The sequence below is a fragment of the Panthera tigris genome, chromosome B1 (assembly GCF_018350195.1).
Source record: "Panthera tigris isolate Pti1 chromosome B1, P.tigris_Pti1_mat1.1, whole genome shotgun sequence".
Classification (NCBI taxonomy): Eukaryota; Metazoa; Chordata; class Mammalia; order Carnivora; family Felidae; genus Panthera; species Panthera tigris.
In genome coordinates, this window is record NC_056663.1 from 28,343,489 (window position 1) to 28,362,978 (window position 19,490).

At 40.8% G+C, this 19,490-nt stretch overlaps 1 protein-coding gene across 1 annotated transcript in view; it reads right to left on the minus strand.

Moving 5' to 3' along the window:
• The window catches only part of GSR (glutathione-disulfide reductase), a 45,110-nt gene that overhangs the window by 22,224 nt on the left and 3,396 nt on the right, over positions 1-19,490 (minus strand). The window contains exons 2-5 of the mRNA XM_007093975.2: positions 7,524-7,550; positions 4,260-4,348; positions 3,024-3,093; positions 318-465 (exon numbers count right to left, since the gene is read on the minus strand). Of these exons, the coding sequence (XP_007094037.2) occupies positions 318-465; positions 3,024-3,093; positions 4,260-4,348; positions 7,524-7,550 (334 nt within the window). The remainder of the gene's footprint in view (positions 1-317; positions 466-3,023; positions 3,094-4,259; positions 4,349-7,523; positions 7,551-19,490) is intronic.

Below are 19,490 nucleotides of genomic sequence, written 5' to 3' on the forward strand. Positions count from 1 at the left end.
TGACAAATTCAGGCAGATGACAATCTCTGCCATGCTGAGAAGGAAAGGAACAGACTCTTTGCTGATTTTTCTTCCTGTGTTACTTGTAGTATGTATGCGTTTGGAGCTGGAAGAAATATCTTTCTTCACCCCATCACGAGCTACCACTTACCCCAATTACATCTAGGTTCTGCAGAGACTTTCTCTCATGGCTGTGTGGCCTTGTCCAAGAGAAAGAACTGGTATAGGCAGATCCCCTGGCATGGCTTGTAAGGTTGAAGACAACAGTAAACTCCTCTTGACTCTTACCAACAAGCATTTGCCTTCAGAAGACTCACCAGGGATCTCGCTCTCCTGAGGACGAGAGGGCACGCCACCAGTGGCAATCAGGATGTGAGGAGCAGTGTATTTGTTCCCACTGACTTCTACTGTGGGCTTGGGATCACTTGTGAATGCTGCATGGCCATGGATGATTTCTATATGGGACTGGAAAAGGAACCGTGACATCGACATTAGCCTGTTCTCAACATAAAAACACCTGTGGCAACTTATCAGCTCTTTCCATTTCTCTACAGAGGATTTGGATTTTACATTTACCAATGCCAAGACAGCTCTCTAATGTTTTAAGTTTCTGCAGAACTTCTGTTAACTGATACTTAGGTAAGGGGGTTGCCAGTTGATTGCTGGAAGTGTACCTTAAGAAGATGCTATCTTGGGCCAAAATCCAGAGACTGAAAAATAAAAACATGTGCAAATCACCTCCACAAGGAAAAACGCTACATCCTTGTCCCCGGGAATTGAGGGAGAAGGTCTTCCTCACTTGCAATGAAATCACACTGAAGAATGGCGTGTCTGGAGGAGGGACAGAAGGCCGAGAAAGACAAAGGATAAAGGTGAAGGGAGTAGAGGCAAAAGAGGGATATTTTGGCCAAGGGAGGAAAATGCAGTGCTTCTGTTTTCCTAAACAAAATGGAAGAACCAGAAACATGACAATGAAGTTCGATGCTAGAGATGTTGAGAATGCAGACTCTGGCATCCTCTGAGCCAGGGCCTCCATCTAGGGACTGCTGGCAAGCTTCTGAAGCCATGATACGTGCATTGGCAAGCAAATGTGGGCGACTTACCAGGATAATGGAATCGTGGAAGCCTGATCACAAAATAGCATGTTTTAACATTTTGGAACATGCTTGGTTCTGAATTAAGTTATTCCCTCCTTTCCAAACAGCCCTTCAGGTCTGTTTTATAGATGCCCTGCTTTAGCCAAGCTGACTTGAGATCAATGCCAGAAGCCACAAGAGAAACCTTCCTTCAGAAGACAAAAAAGGGTATGGGTCAACCCGCAATAACAATCATCTGGGGGAGGAACTGATACAATGTTTATTTTCATTTCCTAAGATATTTGACAGAAGGTTTCCTTTCCTCTTCAGAATTTGTGCATCAACTGTAAGTAATTCCTTTCCCATAAGGTCACACATAGTTAAGTTCTACGACACCAAGATTTGTTTTGTTTTGTTTTTTGCTGTTTTCTGAGTGATTTTCCTGTCTCTTCTGCAAAAGTATTTTAGCTTGCTCCATTTAAAAAAAAAAAATTGGGGGCACCTGGGTGGCTCAGTCGGTTGAGTGGCCGATTTCGGCTCAGGTCATGATCTTGCCGTCCGTGGGTTCGAGCCCCGCGTCAGGCTCTGTGCTGACAGCTCAGAACCTGGAGCCTGTTTCGGATTCTGTGTCTCCCTCTCTCTGACCCTCCCCCGTTCATGCTCTGTCTCTCTCTGTCTCAAAAATAAATAAACATTAAAAAAAATTTAAAAAAAAAATTGATGTGGATGTTTTAGTATAGTGAGTGGTACCTCTACCATGTCTAACAGCCTTAAAATCTCTTGTCACCAGTGTAGAGGGCACTGAAGGCCCCAAATATTTCTCCCTTGAATTGGGGAGTAAGGTCAGAAAATATCACCCTCCAAAAAATAAACCTAATGAATAAGAATTGACCTAAAAATATATGAGGTTAGCCATCTATAGAAGTAACTCATCCTAAAAATTGATTTATAAACATGCTGCCATGGGACTATGGTGGCCCAAGTATCACTAAGAATCTACAGATTGAAATATAATCCAAGCTGTGCAGAAATCTTAGAAACTGCAAAGTGAAACCACAAAGGCAAACAAAGGGTGGTGGGAAATATGCTGTCAAGAAAAAGCACAGCTGGAAGGTGCACCATTTATCAATGCCACCAGCAGTCCCGAGTTGAAGAAGTACGACACCTAAGCACTAAAGCAGAAAAAGCCTCAGACTAACAAAGGACCATATAGATTTGCTAAAGGCAAACACACCCCTGCCCAGTGTTCTTAGGCAGAGTAATCAGACTTCGTTCACAGAAGCAACTGTCTGAACCATAATTTGGTCTGTTGAGCAGATCTAGTCACCAAGGACGAGGTTGCTGTGAACAAATGAACGACAGCTTTCCAGCCAGACGGTACTTCTGATTTTAATGAATTAACTAGCATATTGTTGTGTACATCAGTCTCTTGTGTTTTTGGTTTCTGGAACTAACTGGAGGGCCAGACCTACTCAAGGTACAGCCATGCTGTGACACCTGGTCCACCAATCATAGCATGCACTGCCCGCTCTGTAGAAAAAAGACTGGCCAGGGGTGCCTGGGTGGCTCAGTCGGTTAAGTGTCCGATTCTTGATTTCAGTTCAGGTCACGATTTCACAGTTTTGTGGGTTCAAGCCCCGCATTGCTTGACATGTTGACTACACAGAGCCTGCCTAGGATTCTCTGTCTCTGTCTCTTTCTCTGCCCCTTCCCCACTTGCACTCAGTCTCTCTCAAAATAAATAAATTTAAAAAAAAAGAAAAAAGAAAAAAGACTGGCTTACTGAGACATACACTTCTGTTCTGGGCAGGTCAACCTAAAATCATTAATTGCAAAAGAAAGAAAAGAAACAAGAGATATGTGCGAAGGTTGTGTTTTTGTCTGGTCAGATTAGTAGCATACTCCAACAAAGAATAGCTCCTTCTTCAGAGTTCCCAGCACACTCACCTTGGTTAGGTTATTTTGATAGATGGTATTCAGGCGGCTCACATAGGCATCACGCTTTTCCTTTATAACACTGTAATGAAACTTAAGTCAGTACTGAGAAACAAAATTCTCTTCTTTCAGTTAGTGAGTAGGGCACCTGTCCCTGAATGCCCCTATCAGCAGAGAATGACACACACACAGAAGAGTCAATAAGAACCCCATGAGTGAGTATCTCTGAAGGCAGTCACCCCTTTCCCCTGCCAAACGCAGAGAACCCTCATTCTACTCCAAGGAGAATGTTCGGTAGGCACCCACAATATGTAAATGTTTTTCTGCAAAGAAGATAAGGACAGCTGCTTTGGCACAGTGCCTAAGTACTTGGTGGCCACTCAATAAATATTTGTTGAATAAATGAATGATTTTGCTAAAATTCTGAAAATTTGATGGCTTCTACATGTTTATGGCAGTTCCTTTAAAAAGTTAAACACAGAATTGCCATTTGACCCAGCAATTTCATTTCTAGGTACAGACCTAAAAGAAATGAAACCAGGGATTTGTAAGTCAAGCATTATTCACAGTAGATAAAAGGTGAAAACAACCTAGAAATCCCCTGAAGGATGAATGAATAGACAAAATGTGGTATGCACACAAGGGACTAGTATGCAGCCTTAAAAAGGAATGAAACTCTGAAACATGTCACAACATGCATGAATTCTGAAAACATTATGCTAAGTGAAATAAGCCGGGGGTAAAAGAACAAATATCATACAAAGTACCTAAAACAGGCAAATTCATAGAGACAGAAAGTACACGAGTGATACCAGGGGCTGGGGGGAGGAGCTGAGGAGGTATTGTTCAATGAACACATTGTTTCTGTTCTGGATGGTGGAAAAGTTCTCAAAATGGATGGTGGTGATAGCTGTACAGCACTATGAATATAACTTAATGGCCCTGTACTGACAACTTAAAAATAGCTAAAATGGACTTTGTGTATTTGAAAACCATTTTATTGAGGTACAACTGACATACAAAAAACAGTACATATTTCCTGTATATAACTTGGTGAGTTTAGAGATAAGTATATATCTCTAAAACCATCATCACAATTAAGGCCACAAATATAGCCATCACCTCCAAAAGCTTATGTTATATATACTTTACCACAGGAACATCCTCCCAAAAAAGTTTATGGCTCATTTAATTATGAAAGAAAAATATTAATATTGGTAAACAGAACCTCTAAGCATTAACACTTACCGCCAATTGAATTTACTCTCACAACTTTGAAAGCCATAATCAACATGATCGTGCATGAATTCAGAATGGACAGCCGTGTTCCACATTACCTGTAAAAAAAAAAAAAAAATCCCGCAACAACAGTAGTGCGTGAGTCCTGAGGAAAAAAAGAAATCATGCACAAAAGGTAACCACATAAAAGCAGATAAAAATACTGAATTTTAAAATAAAAACAAAAGTAAACATTTTTTTATGTCTATTAAAATTTAATAGTGAAATTATCTTCCAAGGTGTTTATAAAAATTAACGTCCCTACCAAGTCTGTGTAAGAGGATTCTTTTTCCACATTTTCACAAACACATAATACTGTTCTTTTTTTTTTTTTTGGATTGTTAAATTGTGTCCTACTTTTATTTTTTTTTTATCCAATATATGAAATTTATTAAAAGTAAACATTTTAAAAGAGAAAGTTCAGAAATATGACCAGACAGGTTTTACAGGGAGGCTACTGAAATGTTGGGGGATATTACTTCTATTAACTCCCTATTTTATAAACTCTATAAAAGCAGGATGTTATAAGACTCATAGTCCTTCCAGTAAAATTTATTACTGCTTACACCCTCTTTTTAACTTTCAGACTTCCTGAAGCCCTGTCTTTTGTGATTGGTGCTAGGAAACTGAATTGCATCTGCAGCTTTAAAGTAATTTAGAAGATGCTCTGAGATAAAGATGAGGACTGAAAACCTTAAGAGAATAAATCCCTATCACATACTCAGTACCTATGAACATGTCCTTGTAACGATGTGTGTAATTAGACATCTGGAACTCAAAGATTTGTTGCACATTTCTGTGGAATGCAGCCTGAAATCTGTAAAGGCCTTTTATGCCAACTCATCATCAAGGTAACAGAATACAAGATAGCATCCAGAACTCTATATGACAAACTATCAGTTTTCTTTGTCAGACAAGCCTGAGACTCCATTTTTGACAAGTCTTTGATTCCTTCTTTGTACCGTTCTCTCTTTATGCCTAAAAATGAAGAACTGATGGCCCTGCTGGATTCTGTTGTTGTTGTTTTTTTTTTGTTTTTTTTTTTTAATATATATATATATTTTTAACGTTTATTTACTTTTGAGACAGAGAGAGACAGAGCATGAACGGGGGAGGGTCAGAGAGAGAGGGAGACACAGAATCCGAAACAGGCTCCAGGCTCTGAGCTGTCAGCACAGAGCCCGACGCGGGGCTTGAACTCACAGACCGTGAGATCATGACCTGAGCCAAAGTCAGACGCTTGACCGACTGAGCCACCCAGGTGCCCCTGTTTTTTTTTTTTTTTTAAGTTTATTTTTATTTATCCTGAGAGAGAGATAAAGAGCAAATGGGGGAGTGGCAGAGAGAGATGGAGACAGAATCCCAAGCAGGCTCCGGCTGTCAGCCCAGAGCCCAATGCAGAGCTCAAACTCACGAACTGTGAGATCATGAACTGAGCCGAAGAAAGAATTAGATGCTTAACCCACCAAACCACCCAGGCGCCCTGTTTATTTTTTAATTGAGGTGAAACTCATTTAATATAGCATTAACCATTTTATCTGCTAGATGGTCTATCTTAATGCACATGAAAGGTTTCTTAGTACTACAAAATAAAATAGGTTATTTTAAGAAACATTACTATAGGGGCGCCTGGGTGGCTCAGTCAGTTGGGCGTACAACTTCAGCTCATGTCATGATCTCACAGTTCATGAGTTCAAGCTTTGCATCAGGCTCTCTGCTGTAAGCTCGGAGCCTGCTTTGGATCCTTTGTCTCCTTCATTCTCTGCCCCCTCCCTGCTCTCGCTCTCTCTCTCAAAATAAATAAATAAACAAACAAACAAACATTAAACAAAAAATTTTTAAAAGAAAAGAAACATCACTATACCTCATCTCCTCATGAGGGGCAATATTTATTTACTTCCAACTTGTATTATGTATGATGCTATAGCCTCAAACACTCTCTGGAGAAGGTGCTGTATATGAACCACATTGGGCTTCTAGGCTCATCCTAATGAGGGTAGTAGCAGGCCTACCCATCTGATTCCTTCTGTGCTGCTACCCCACTCTACCCTCCTGGAGGGAAGTTACTCTAGGCTTCAACCTGTTCTAGAAAACAAGAGGCAATTACCAACTGATCTTTAAGAATGCAAAAGCACTTTGAAGTCAGTAGAGCCCTATGAAAATATAAGGTAAATGTCCTGCACATGTGATCATAATAGAAGGAATAAATGAAACATAATATATGGCAACAGGGGCGCCTGGGTGACTCCGTCAGTTATGTGTCCAACTTCAGCTCATGTCATGACCTCATGGTTTGTGAGTTCAAGCCCTGCATCAGGCTCTGTGTTGACAGCTTGGAGCCTGGAGCCTGGAGCCTGCTTCGGATTCTGTGTCTCCCTCTCTGCTTCTCCCCTGTCTCTCTCTTTCTCTCAAAAATAAATACTTAAATAAATGTTTTTAATATATCGGAACAAAATATTACAAATTCAGGCCACTATGCCCAGGTAATATTTTTAAATAATGAGGTAGTGCCTATTAATGGATTAACTACCATAACTGGTTTAAACTACATAAAACTACCTTATAACTGATATACATAATTCATATATCATAACTGCATGACTTCAATTAGAACAGATTCCAGAATCTAAGACTAAGAAAAAAAAATAACAGAGGAACTGTCCCACAGCAAAAGGGAAACTTTCCTATGATTAAAAAACACCTACCCACACTAGGGAACAGATTACAAAAAACCCTCCTGGAATTACTCTGTTATGTGTCACTGATGAGATTAGGAATATTTGCTTACCTGTTACCAAAAAAACACCAATTTAGAATGTAATCTCAGTAACAAAAGGTTGTCATCTGGGATTATAACATGTTTTGAAAGTACATTCAAATATGGAGTAAAATTATTTGCAAGTATAAGCAAGATGCAGCTTTGGAAATAAGAACTGCCATTTCTTCCTCTTCGTCACAGGTAAAGGACAAGTTCATTCAATGTAATCTGTACCACAGATACTAGGAGCAATATCACCACAGGTAAGCGAATCCATGAGGCTACAGAATTGAATAAGAATACTTTAGAAGATTCCATTCAGTAATTTAGATTGAGAAAAAACAATTCTGTGCAGATGACCAGTCCTAACTACTAGACCTAGATATAATCTCATTCACTCACTCAAAAGAAATAAATCAATGCATTGCTTTATCAAATATGTGAAAGGAGTGTGGAAGAAGAAATAAAAATTCTACCTTTTTGGGTACACATCCAACATTCACCTAAAAAAAAAAAAAAAAGGACAAATTTTAAGAATATTAAACCATCAAACAAACCTGAAAGAAATGAACCCCAAGCATCAACCCAGGAGGCTTCCTTAAGTTCTAAGTCAAATTTACAGTACTTCCTTTTTTCTACTATGGAGTTAGAAAAGATATGAATATTCTTTTTCATATCTTGATGAGGCAGAGAATTTTAGTCATTAACATTTTTTCAAGAAAAGCAGTCACTGAGAAAGAGGGGGAAATAATTCCATGTCCAGGGGCTATGCAGTGCAGGGACCGTATCAGTAGGGAGGCGGCCAAAGCCTAAGCTTGCACAGAACCCAGAAGGAGAAAGCAGAAGAGAAATAGCAGAGAAGGTAAGAAAACCCACCAGCTGAATAAGGGCAACTGAAACATCTGAGCAGCTATTCTAGGGGATTTCTGGGAGACTTATCATGGCATATGCTGGGTAAAACATTCAGAATGCCCCTCTGAAAAAAGTCTCTAGCTGAAATCTACATAACTTTTCAGGACCAAAGGATAATGAAGAATCAAACAATAAGGTTCATCCATGCTATTGTATGTATATGTGTGTGTGTGTGTCCATGTATATATGCTTGCAGAGACAGACCACAAATTTGATTCTTTTTTTTTAAAGAAATTATTTTTTTAACATTTATTTATTTTTGAGAGAGCGAACAGGGAAGGGGCAGAAAGAAAGGGAGAGAGAGAGTCCTAAGCAGGCTCTGCGATCATAGCGTGGAGCCAGACACAGGGCTCCAATCTCATGAACTGAGAGATTATGACCTGCGCTGAAATCAAGAGTAGGATGCTTGGTTAAGCCATCCAGGCACCCCCACACATTTGATTCTTAGTCTTCTAACAGCCAAAACACAAAGGAAAACACAGATAGTTCTAAGATTTCACATAAAAACTAAGCAGCTGTTTTCAGAAAACAACTATTCGTACCCTTTATAGAGAAATTCTTCCCAGCAGTCCATGTAAACAAGCTGTGATATATGTTTACATATAAATTTTTGTTTAGATCTGTTTATTTCCTTTGATCACATGCTAAAATTTATAATATGAGGGGAAAAGCTAGGTTAAGAGTAAGACTAATTAGAATATAGACCGTAATTAGAGACCCCTCAGCTCTGGAAATCTGCCATGTAATGTATATTCTAGATACCCTTTAACCTTATAAATACTGACTGGGAAGTGTTGGTGACATGTTGGCCACTACAACAAAGTTAGGAGATTTAAGTGAGGTCTCAACTGCAGATCCTTTAAAAAAAAATCAGCATGCTCACTCCTGTCTATTGACAGAGTAAAGACTGAATATTTAAATACTGGTGCCTTCCAGACACAATTTACATCAGGTGCTTACAGCTCTGCTGATCATGACCATAAGGAACTAGACTCGTTCCCTGTAAGCCCAAAGAATATAAGCCTACATCTTACAGAATATTTTCCGGGCACCCTGGGGTGAAATCTGAACTACATATGCACTTGCCAAGGGACTTTATTTGAAATGCTAGAGTAAAAGAAGCCCGTCCAAATCTCACTGAGACGTGGAATACTTGAAAAACAAGGTCTTAAGAACAGTCACCTTCTATTCCTCTAGCTGTGCTACTTGCTGGCAGCATACCTCCTGCATTTTCATTTTAACACTCTTATTTCCTATTATTCTGCACTCAGGAATTATAAAAGAGTGAGTTATGTTTTGTTTCTATGCAGTTTCAAGTTATCAGTCATCTGGAGGGTTTTTTCCTAGAAAGAGACAAGTCATATACTATCTAGTGGTGGACTTGGATTTTTTTTTTTTAATTTTTTAATGTTTATTTATTTTTGAGACAGGGAGAGACAGAGCATGAACAGGGGAGGGGCAGAGAGAGAGGGAGACACAGAATCTGAAACAGGCTCCAGGCTCTGAGCTGTCAGCCCAGAGCCCGACGTGGAACTGGAACTCACGGACCGCGAGATCATGACCTGAGCCGAAGTCGGACGCTTAACCGACTGAACCACCCAGGCGCCCCTGGACTTGGATTTTTTTATGAGATTATGCTACAATAAGGAGTCAGAAGGCAACAGAAGTAGGAACTCACAGGATTGAGAGAAGGGTGCAGAATTCAAGCCCAGCAAAATGAAGGACTCACACCTACAGCAGCGTTACAAGCAGGCTATTCAGGAAGCACTTTCTACTAGCAATCAGAATAATGTATGACTTTCTCTCTCACTGTTTCCTATGTGGTAGAGGAAAGGAAGATAGCTGAATCCCAGCTCCATGGTGGCAATGATTTTAGCATCAGACCTGCCTTTTCCAGCTCATTTGGCAGGCGAGGTGCTTCCCAGTCTTTTTTTTTTTTTTTTTTTAAAGGCCTGTCTGTCTACGTATTTTTTTTATTTTTAATTGAAGTGTATTTATTTTTGAGACAGAGAAGAGAGAGTAGGGGAGGGGCAGAGAGAAAGGGAGAGTAAAGCCTGACTGGAGGCTCAAATTCACTAACTGTGAGATCATGCCCTGAGCTGAAATCAAGAGTTGAGTGCTTAACCTATTTATTTTTTTAATGTTTATTTATTTATGGGAGAGACAAAGCTCACGAGCAGGGGAGGGGCAGAGAGAGAGGGGGAGAGAGAGAGAATCCCAAGCAGGCTCTGTGCTAAACAGATCCTGATGTAGGGACTTGATCCCACGAACTGTAAGATCATGACCTGAGCCGAAATCAAGAGTCAGTTAACCAACTGAGCCACCCAGGCACCCCCTCCCAGTCCCTCTATCCACAACTCTATACCCTGCAGTTCACTCACTAAGAGGCTTCAACAAGGACAGACTACAAAATCGATGTCTCTAAAAGGAGAGATGATCTCAATATACTAAATAAATACACTCCATTTGTCCTATAGTCAACCCTCTCCAACTTCCCAGGAACCTTTAAAAGCAATTTAAATCATCATAAAGCATTAAATGTTCTGAACCACTCTCACACATCATCAATTTACTCATGTACATTTGACACTATTTAAAAAGTTTGGAACATGTTTCTTCTAAGGCCCAAGATGGCCCGACTCACTGGTTTCAAGTGTTATGAATTTGATTTACTTTTTAGAAGTTTCTGCCTTTTTGACTTCTAAAATGTTTTAACTTGCAACTATTCATTCATTTGAAGTACTGATTAAGCATTCACTCGTGCCAGGCATTATGCAAAAAAGAAAGCGCTAAATGGATATAGTTAGTCCCTGCTCTCATGGAGCCTACTACGTCAACCACAGTCTCTCAGCCTATCAGAGCTGCTGGCTCAAGGGGCAGCAGCAGAATCACAACATTTCCTAAAAGCCTTGGGCTAGAAATCAGAGGAAGAAAAAGGTGGAAAATGGTGACCTTTTTGGGTCAAAGAGTTTATATTCTAGCACAGTACACTTTGGATCTGTGGTTGGGGCTATGATTTTTTTTTTTTTTTTTTTTTTTTTTTTTTTTTTTTTTTTTTTTTTTTTAGAGAGAGCCCTCACACATGCAACCAGGAGAGAAGTAGAGAAAGAAAGAGGGAGAGAGAGAAACCCAAGCAGGTTCCACACTGTCAGCCTGAGCCTGAGGTGGGGCTGGATCTCATGAACCTAACTGTGAGATCATGACCTGAGCTGAAATCAAGGGTCGATGCTTAACCTACTGAACCACCCAGGCAGCCCAGGGCTATGATTGAAGAGCCCGTGACCTTGAAATACCACTCACCCTATTTTGGCAGCTCCTAGTAATATGCCTCCAGGACTTTCCAATGGTTTTGGAAACCTAGTTACACTTCAGCACAACACCACAACAACTAGATGCCTCTTTGACTTAGAAGAAAACAGCAATTAGTTACCAACAGAGCTGTGGAAGCCAGGGGTGGAGAGCTATATATAGTCATGCTTCTTATTCTCTAGCTGATGAGTACATGAGTACATTCGGTTGGCAGAAAGAACACAAGTCTAGAGGCAGACAGACATGAGTTTGAATCCCAACCTTCCCTCCCACTTACTGCTGTTGGTGGGTAGGTTTCTAAATCTCTTAAGCTCAGTTTCTTATTCAATAAAATGGGAATGGTAATACATGATAGAGGTTTTGAGAAGATTCGAGAGATAATGCATTAAAAAAAGCACGTCTTTTCTAATTTATGATAGATCTGATGATGACACTGATGCTTCTGAATTATTTCTGCAGACTGCTGGATCCCCAACTTCACAAAAGGCTTACTGGAAAGAGAGGAGATAAATTCCCCGGGTGGCTTGCTCCCTTTCAGGAACAAATAAACTGGTGGCAGAAAGCTTGCCTCCCAGACTGAGACACCAGGGTGATGGGTTCTCAGGGTTTTGACTGCCCAGGGGTACCCACAGCTGGTAAGACCTGAAACATACAATACTTTTCACCTGGCAAATTCCCCTGCAGAACCCTCATTCCCCAGGGGGGCATTAACCAGTGATAAGCCTCAGAGCACTCCTGACTACACTCAACGCCAGAGACACTCCAGTAGCCTTGCCTCCTTCGCAGTCTTACAAGAACTCCCTATCCCCACCTCGTGTTCAGAAGCCCATTCAGTTGGTCGGCCAGCACTGGCTCACAGTGAAGACAGGGGCCTCTCCTGACAGGGACAGAACATGTGAAGAATCTGATGATACATGTGGAAAAACTCAGGAGCTTCACCATTTTTCTAGGCCAGCCCCTCTCACCTTCAATTCTGCTTAGATAGGTAAAAAAAACTTCACATTGCCCATGTCGATGGATTCAATCCATTAACAGTTGCACCTGTCAAAAAATGTCTCCTGCACTCGATAGTAAATTTCCTTCTTCTGGTTCCCCGCTTCTGTCTTTTACCCCCGAGTTGCCTAAAGTTTCCTGTTTTCCTCTTTTGCATCCCACAATCTAGTTCAAGACTGGTCTGAGGAAGGAGCATGTAGAATATGACGGACAAATCATCATCCACTAAGCAAAACCCTATCACTTCATCAACTCATTCTTTCAGCAACTCCATACTGAATACCTACTTAGTGCATGACTGACTGTTCTAGGGGTTGGAATATGTAGGCGACCAGAACAAAGATCTCTGTCTTTGTTGAGTTTCATCAGCTTTACACCTGCAGTGACTAAATAAGACCACTTGGCCCTGTGCCTATACAACTCTGACACCAATTCTGAAGTGTGTGCTTTTTCCACACCATCAGGCAATTAACTCAATTCTGACACTATCTACCTGGTGACAGCATCAGCTCCCACAGGTTGAGGGCTCAGTCTTCCTGCCTCCTGCCCCTACTTCAGAGGCCAATCTCAAGTCCAGCAGTCACCTGTGCTTTCGACCAGCTCTTGGAGGTTCTGACAACCCTCTTCTTGGGCTGGATTAATTGCGAGTGGCTCATGGAAATCAGAGGAACATTTTATTTACTAGATTACCAGCTTATTATAAAAGGATATAACCTTGGAACAGGCAGGTGGAAGAGATGCATAGGGCAAGGTATGTGGGAAGGCGTGGAGCTCCCACGGATACACCACCTCCCCTAGTCTCCATGTGTTTGCCAACCTAGAAGCTTTCTGAACCCCATCCTTTCGGTTTTTACTGAAGCTCCTTTTTTTTTTTAAGTGTTTAGAGAGAGAGAGAGCACACATGAGCAGAGGAGGGGCAGAGTGAGGGAGAGAGAGAATCCTAACCAGGCTCCCCACAGAGCCCGACGTGAGGCTCAAACTCATGAACTGGGAGATCATGGCCTGAGCCAAAACCAAGAGTCGGATGATCAACCGAATGAGCCACCCCTGAGGAAGCTTCTCTTACACAGGAATGATTGATTAAGTCATTGACCACTAGTGATTGATTCAACCTCCAGGTCCTCTTCCTCCTCCCCTCCCAAGAGGCCAGGGGGGATGGGCATGAAATCCTAAGCCTCAAATCATAAGGTTGGTTCTCCAGACAACCAGCCCTCATCCTTAGTTCTTTCCAAAAGTCACCTCATTAACACCATTATCTCCTGCCCCCTCACCAAAAGAAATTGATCTATGATCCTACAGCCTAATTTAATATCAAATGTTGCAACACCCAGTGAATAAATGGTTATCAATTATGACTGACTGGAATCCACTTACAAATGCCCAAGGTCTTTATATAAAATTCCTTTAATCCCACTCTACAAGAAACACTCTCTGTTATAACTTGTTCAAAGTACCTTTTATGAAGAGTAAAACCCTGTGAGGGATTCAGAGCCAGGCTTTCTTTTCTGGCCTGGCAGATTCAGGCAGATTTAGGCAGACAGCTCAATAGTATTATACTAAACCTGGTACAAAAAAATTAAACAATCGACAGGGTAAATCAAAAGACCAATTTCAACATTAGGATTTGCCTACTTCAACTAACCCCACCCTTTCCGATCATTCCTTTATTTAGCACTTGTGAACATAGGTGTGCCACACTTTATGAAACTCTAAACCCACAAAACAAACTAGGGTAATTTTCTGGTTTTGAGGACTGTCAGTACTGAAGGTATGATCTCCTTTTTGTAAATATCCATTTAAAAATGCATGCTCAGGGGCCCCTGAGTGGCTCAGTTAGTTAAGCATCCAACTCTTGATTTTGGCTCGTGGTTTATGAGAATGAACCCTGCATCGGGCTTTGTGCTAACAGCACACAGCTTGCTTGGTATTCTCTCTCTCTCTCTCTCTCTCTCTCTCTCTCTCTCTCTCTCTCTCTCGCCCTCCCCTGCTCATGCTTTTTCTCTCAAAATAAATAAACACTAAGAAAAATAAAAATGCATGCTCAACCTTGGGACATTATACTAAAATAAGGGAAATAAGCCAAATACTGCATGATTCCGCTTATATGATATCTATTTTAAGTAATGTCTACATCCAACATGAGGCTTAAACTTACAACCCCAAGATCAAGAGTCACATGCTCCACCAACTAAACTAGCCAGGTGCCCCTGAGATATCTAAAATAGTCACATTCATAGAACCAAAGAACGGAATGGTGGTTGCCAGGATCTAGGCAGGGGTGGGAGAGGAATGGGAAGTTACTAATCAACAGGCACAAATTTTCAGTCAAGCAGGATGAGTAAAGTTCTAGAGATCCCGATGTACCACATTGTACCTATAGTCAATAATACCATACTGTATGCTTAAAAATCTGTTAAGAGAGATTTCGTGTCAAGTGAAAGCTTTAAAAAAGCATGTTTTAGCCTTATGGAGATAGACATCATAATATCAAAGTGCACACTATCACCTTCAAGTTAGGTTGACTTACATGTTGCTAAGTAATGGTTTTCAGCCTAGATAAATACAGTCTTCTGAGCAGCCTGTTTCTCAGGCATCTTAAAACCTCCACTTCTGCTGGCATCTCCAATTGGCACCATACAGCACAGTTCACAGCGACATTAATAATCAAGAACTTTACTAGGTACAATCTTCCAGTTATAAAATAAGTAAGTCATGGAGATGTAATGTATAGCATGGTACCTATAGTTGATATTACTATATTGCATTTTTGGAAGTTGCTAAGAGAGTAGATCTTAAAAGTTCTTATCACTGGGGCACCTAGGTGGCTCTCAGTTGGTTAAGTGTCTGACTCTTGATTTCAGCTCAGGTCATGATCTCACAGTTCATGACTTAAAGCCCCACATCGGGCTCTTCACAGACAGCACAGAGCCTGCTTGGGATTCTCTCTCTCCCCCTCTCTCTGCCCCTCTACCGCTCATGTGCATGTGCTCTCTCTCTCTCTCAAAATAAATAAACATTTTTTAAAAAGTTCTTATCACAAGAAAAAAAGATTTGCTACTATGTATGGTGACAAGGTTAACTAGGCTTCTGGTGGTGATCATTTCAGTTACACAAATACGGAATCATTATGCTGTACACCTAAACTAATGCAATGTTCTATGTCAACTATACCTCAATTTAAATAAAAAAGAAAAGAAGGGGTTTGTCCTGGTAATCAACCCTTACTACCTACCCAACTCTGATTGGTGAGAACCACATGCCTATACCACAAGAACCCAGTTACTTTATCACAGAATCCATACACTCAGCAAGAACACTGGAACATGTGCTCCCACAGGCCCTGGGGCAAAGGGAATAGTAAGCTAGAAAGAATTTTTCCTCAAGTGAACTCTTCCCACGTCTGCGTAGGCAGAGAACTGAACCGCAGATACAAAGCTCCCAGAAGGTTCTCTTTCACCTTGGCTTTCGTCAATCTTTGCATTTCTCCTTGGTCTACATTTGATCATGAGAGAAGTACTACATTTTAACTTTTCGGAGATGCCAAAAGCTGAATTCAAAGATCATCTACTTTTCTGCCCCGAGAAATGACTTAATTGCAATAGGCAATAAGAGATTACTATCTTTAATTGAATTCTAGGAAAAAAATAGAGGATTTCTTTCAGCTTCCCACTTTTAGCATCTAATCTAATACCTTAGTACTACAGTTTTGTTTTTTGTTTTTTTTTGTCTGATGGAGAAAAATAAAGATGAATTTAAAGATGGAATCATATTATTAGAGCTACACATGCCTCTTGACCTGGTTTAGCCATTAGAAGTTTAGTAGCAACCCTGGTCCCTCTTGCTTCTTTCACTATGAACTAAAGGAGACCAGAACATGCCACCCCAAAATATGCTATTTTGGCATACAGATTTTGAGCTGAAGATAATTAAGAAAGAGCAAAGGAGGACCTCTCTGCCACCTCCCTTTCCGCTTAAAAGCAAGGCAGAAATCTCCCTTTGTGAAGGTGTCCCCGACCCCTCTCCTGTACCAGGAGGAGAACCCTTATCACTAAAAATGGAAAGACAGCAAAGCAGAATCTGCACCAAAAAAACCTTATTAAAGTAACCTTTATCTTCTATTAGTTTCCCTCACATATTTACCTTCCCACAATTTACTGTTCCTAGAAGCCCAAACCCCCTTTCCTTTGTCTAGTCACTTTTCCACAATTTATCACGCTTTCTTATATTGATATCAAGCTCCCAGGCCTAAGTGCTCCTTTTCCCCCACTACTTCTCTGTGACAGTCCCACGTGCATGAGAAATAAACCCCTATTAATCTGCTTCTTGTTGGTCTGATTTGCAGATTCCAGCTATTGAACCTCAGAGGATAGAAGAAAAGTTTTTCCTCCCCTAGACAACACAATATGGGGCAAAGTCATCTCATACCTGAACTTAACAGCTTAAAAAATTCTGTCAAAGAAAAGATGAATTCTTAAGTACATGAACACACATCACTCATCTTGAAAATAGAAGTCTCCTTGGAAGGGGCCTACTCTATCAGATCACAGAATTAAAAAGGGGGGAAAAAAAGCCTCCTAGAAAAGAAAGAAAGACTGGGCACCTGGGTGGCTCAGTCGGTTGGCTGTCTGACTTCAGCTCAGGTCATGATCTCACGGTTCGTGGGATCGAGCCCCATGTCGGAATCTGCTCTGACAGCAGGGAGCCTGCTTGAGATTCTCTCTCTCTCCCTCTCTCTCTGCCCTCCCATGCTCTCTCTCTCTCAAAAATAAACATAAAAAAGATTTATAATAGAAAAGGAAGACTGAAGAAGAGTCAGAAAATCAAGATAAATAGTCATACTGTATAGACAACCTTGGAGGCATAAAATTATGAAACCAGGAAATGACTCCAGGACCAAATTAATTGTCATCTAACCCACACAATTATCAGGATTCACCAGATTCATCCTAATGCTTCATACAGTCCCTTCTTTGTATGAAGGCCTTACCATTGTGTCTGGCTCATGTTACGCCAAAATCACAAAATCAGAATGTAGCTCTTTAGGGGCGCCTGGGTGGCTCAGTTGGTTAGCGTCTCACTCTTGATTTTAGCTCAGGTCATGATCCCAGGGTCATGGGATCTAGCCTGCATTGGGCTCCACTCTGAGCATGGAGCCTGCTTGAGAGTCTCTCTCTCCCTCTGCCCCTCTCCCTGCTTGTTTTCTCTCTCTCTCAAACAAACAAACAAACAAACAAAAAATAGAGTACTTTAAAAATACATCTTTGAGGCTTCACCCTACATCTACTAAATCAGGAGCTATGAAGTGAAGACCTATGTGGTAGACTATTTAACTAAGTGTTTTTGGAGTAAATGATGTTTGGTTCCTAAGCAAGAAGGGTCATAAGTTTCCTCCCCTGTAGTAAAGAACAATGCCTAAACAGGTTCAACAAGTCACAGTTTACTCCACATAAATACACCAAAGCTATAGTTTCTGATGGCTAGGCCACCAATTCCAGAGGTTATACTATGCTTGGTTTGTTTTCAACCACATTTTAGCTGGCACTCAGCTTCTCTGTAAAGTGAGGTTGCTGAACCAGAACAATGCTTCCCAAATTCCTACAAGGATCTGTGTAAGTCTAATCCTTTTTTTTTTCTTTTTAGTTTATTTTTTATTTTGAGAGAGAGAGAGTGTGTGCAAGTTGGGAAGGGGCAGAGAGGGAGAGAGAGAGAATCCCAAGCAGGCGCCACACTCAGTGTGGAGCCCGACGTGGGGCTTGAACTCACAAACCATGATATCATGACCTGAGTCGAAGTTGGACACTTACCCAGCTCAGCCACCAGGTACCCGTGTGAGTCTAATCCTTAAAAAAATGAAAATAATAGGGTCCATGTAGGGTTTCATAAAGCTAAAAGTATTCAATTTAAAGCACTGTCCTTTACTTGAAATTATAAGCTTCCTACTTGTTATGAAAACGTCATTCTTGATAAAAAAAAAAAAAGATAGTGATAGAATTTTTTTAAAGGCCATTACCCTAAAAAAAATTAAGTCAGCAAGCTTATGTTTGTGCTATTTTTTTTAAAACAACGATAGTCTGGGGAGCCTGGGTGGCTCAGTCGGTTAAGTGTCCTGACTTCAGCTCAGGTCACGACCTCACAGTTTGTGAGTTTGAGCCTCAACATCGACATCAGGCTCTCCACTGACAGTGCAGAGCCTGCTTTGGATCCTCCCTCTCATCCTCTCTCTGCCCCTCCCCCCTGGCTCGTGCTGTTTCTCAAAAACAAACATACATTTAAAAAAATAAACTAAACTACAGTCTGACTGGATTAGTGGACCTCCAAAATCACTTCTAGCTTTATCACACCAAGTCTAAACTTCAGTGCAGGAAGGTTTCAAACAGACCAAAACAAAACAAAACAACAAAAAAGCCCTAAAAACAAAAACTTGTTTTTTTAAAAAATTATTACAAAAATATTGCATGGAACTACAATGTAAGCTCCATGAGGACAGGGATTTTTAACTGCTTTGTTTGCTGCTGTGACCCCAGCATTTAAAAAGGTACCTGTATACCTGGAATATGAATTAATAAATGAACAAACAAAAATAAAACAATTAAAAACAAAACACAATCCCACTATCTACAGGAAGTCTAATTTGAAACTTCAGTGTGAATTCATCTACCGCAACTTAAAAAATTCACCAATCTCCAGAATCAAAATATTTTATTTAGGAAAAAAATGGTTAAGGACACTTCTACTTGACTTCTCCAAGGGACATCTCTCAACAGTACCACTACCATAAACCCACTTTTATTATTGAGTCACTCTCATGCTCAAAAACCCCTCCACACAGTTCACTGTGCTTCCAGAAACTTCATTTTTTAGAAGTAAGCTCTAGGGGCGCCTGGGTGGTGCAGTCGGTTGAGCGTCCGACTTCAGCCAGGTCACGATCTCGCGGTCCGTGAGTTCGAGCCCCGCGTCAGGCTCTGGGCTGATGGCTCGGAGCCTGGAGCCTGTTTCCGATTCTGTGTCTCCCTCTCTCTCTGCCCCTCCCCCGTTCATGCTCTGTCTCTCTCTGTCCCAAAAATAAATAAAAAACGTTGAAAAAAAAAATTAAAAAAAAAAAAAAAAAAGAAGAAGTAAGCTCTATACCCAACGTGGGGATTGAACTCACCACCCCAAGATCAAAAGTTACATGCTCTAGAGGCACCCAGGTGGCTCAGTCAGTTGTGTCCAACTTCATGATCTCATAG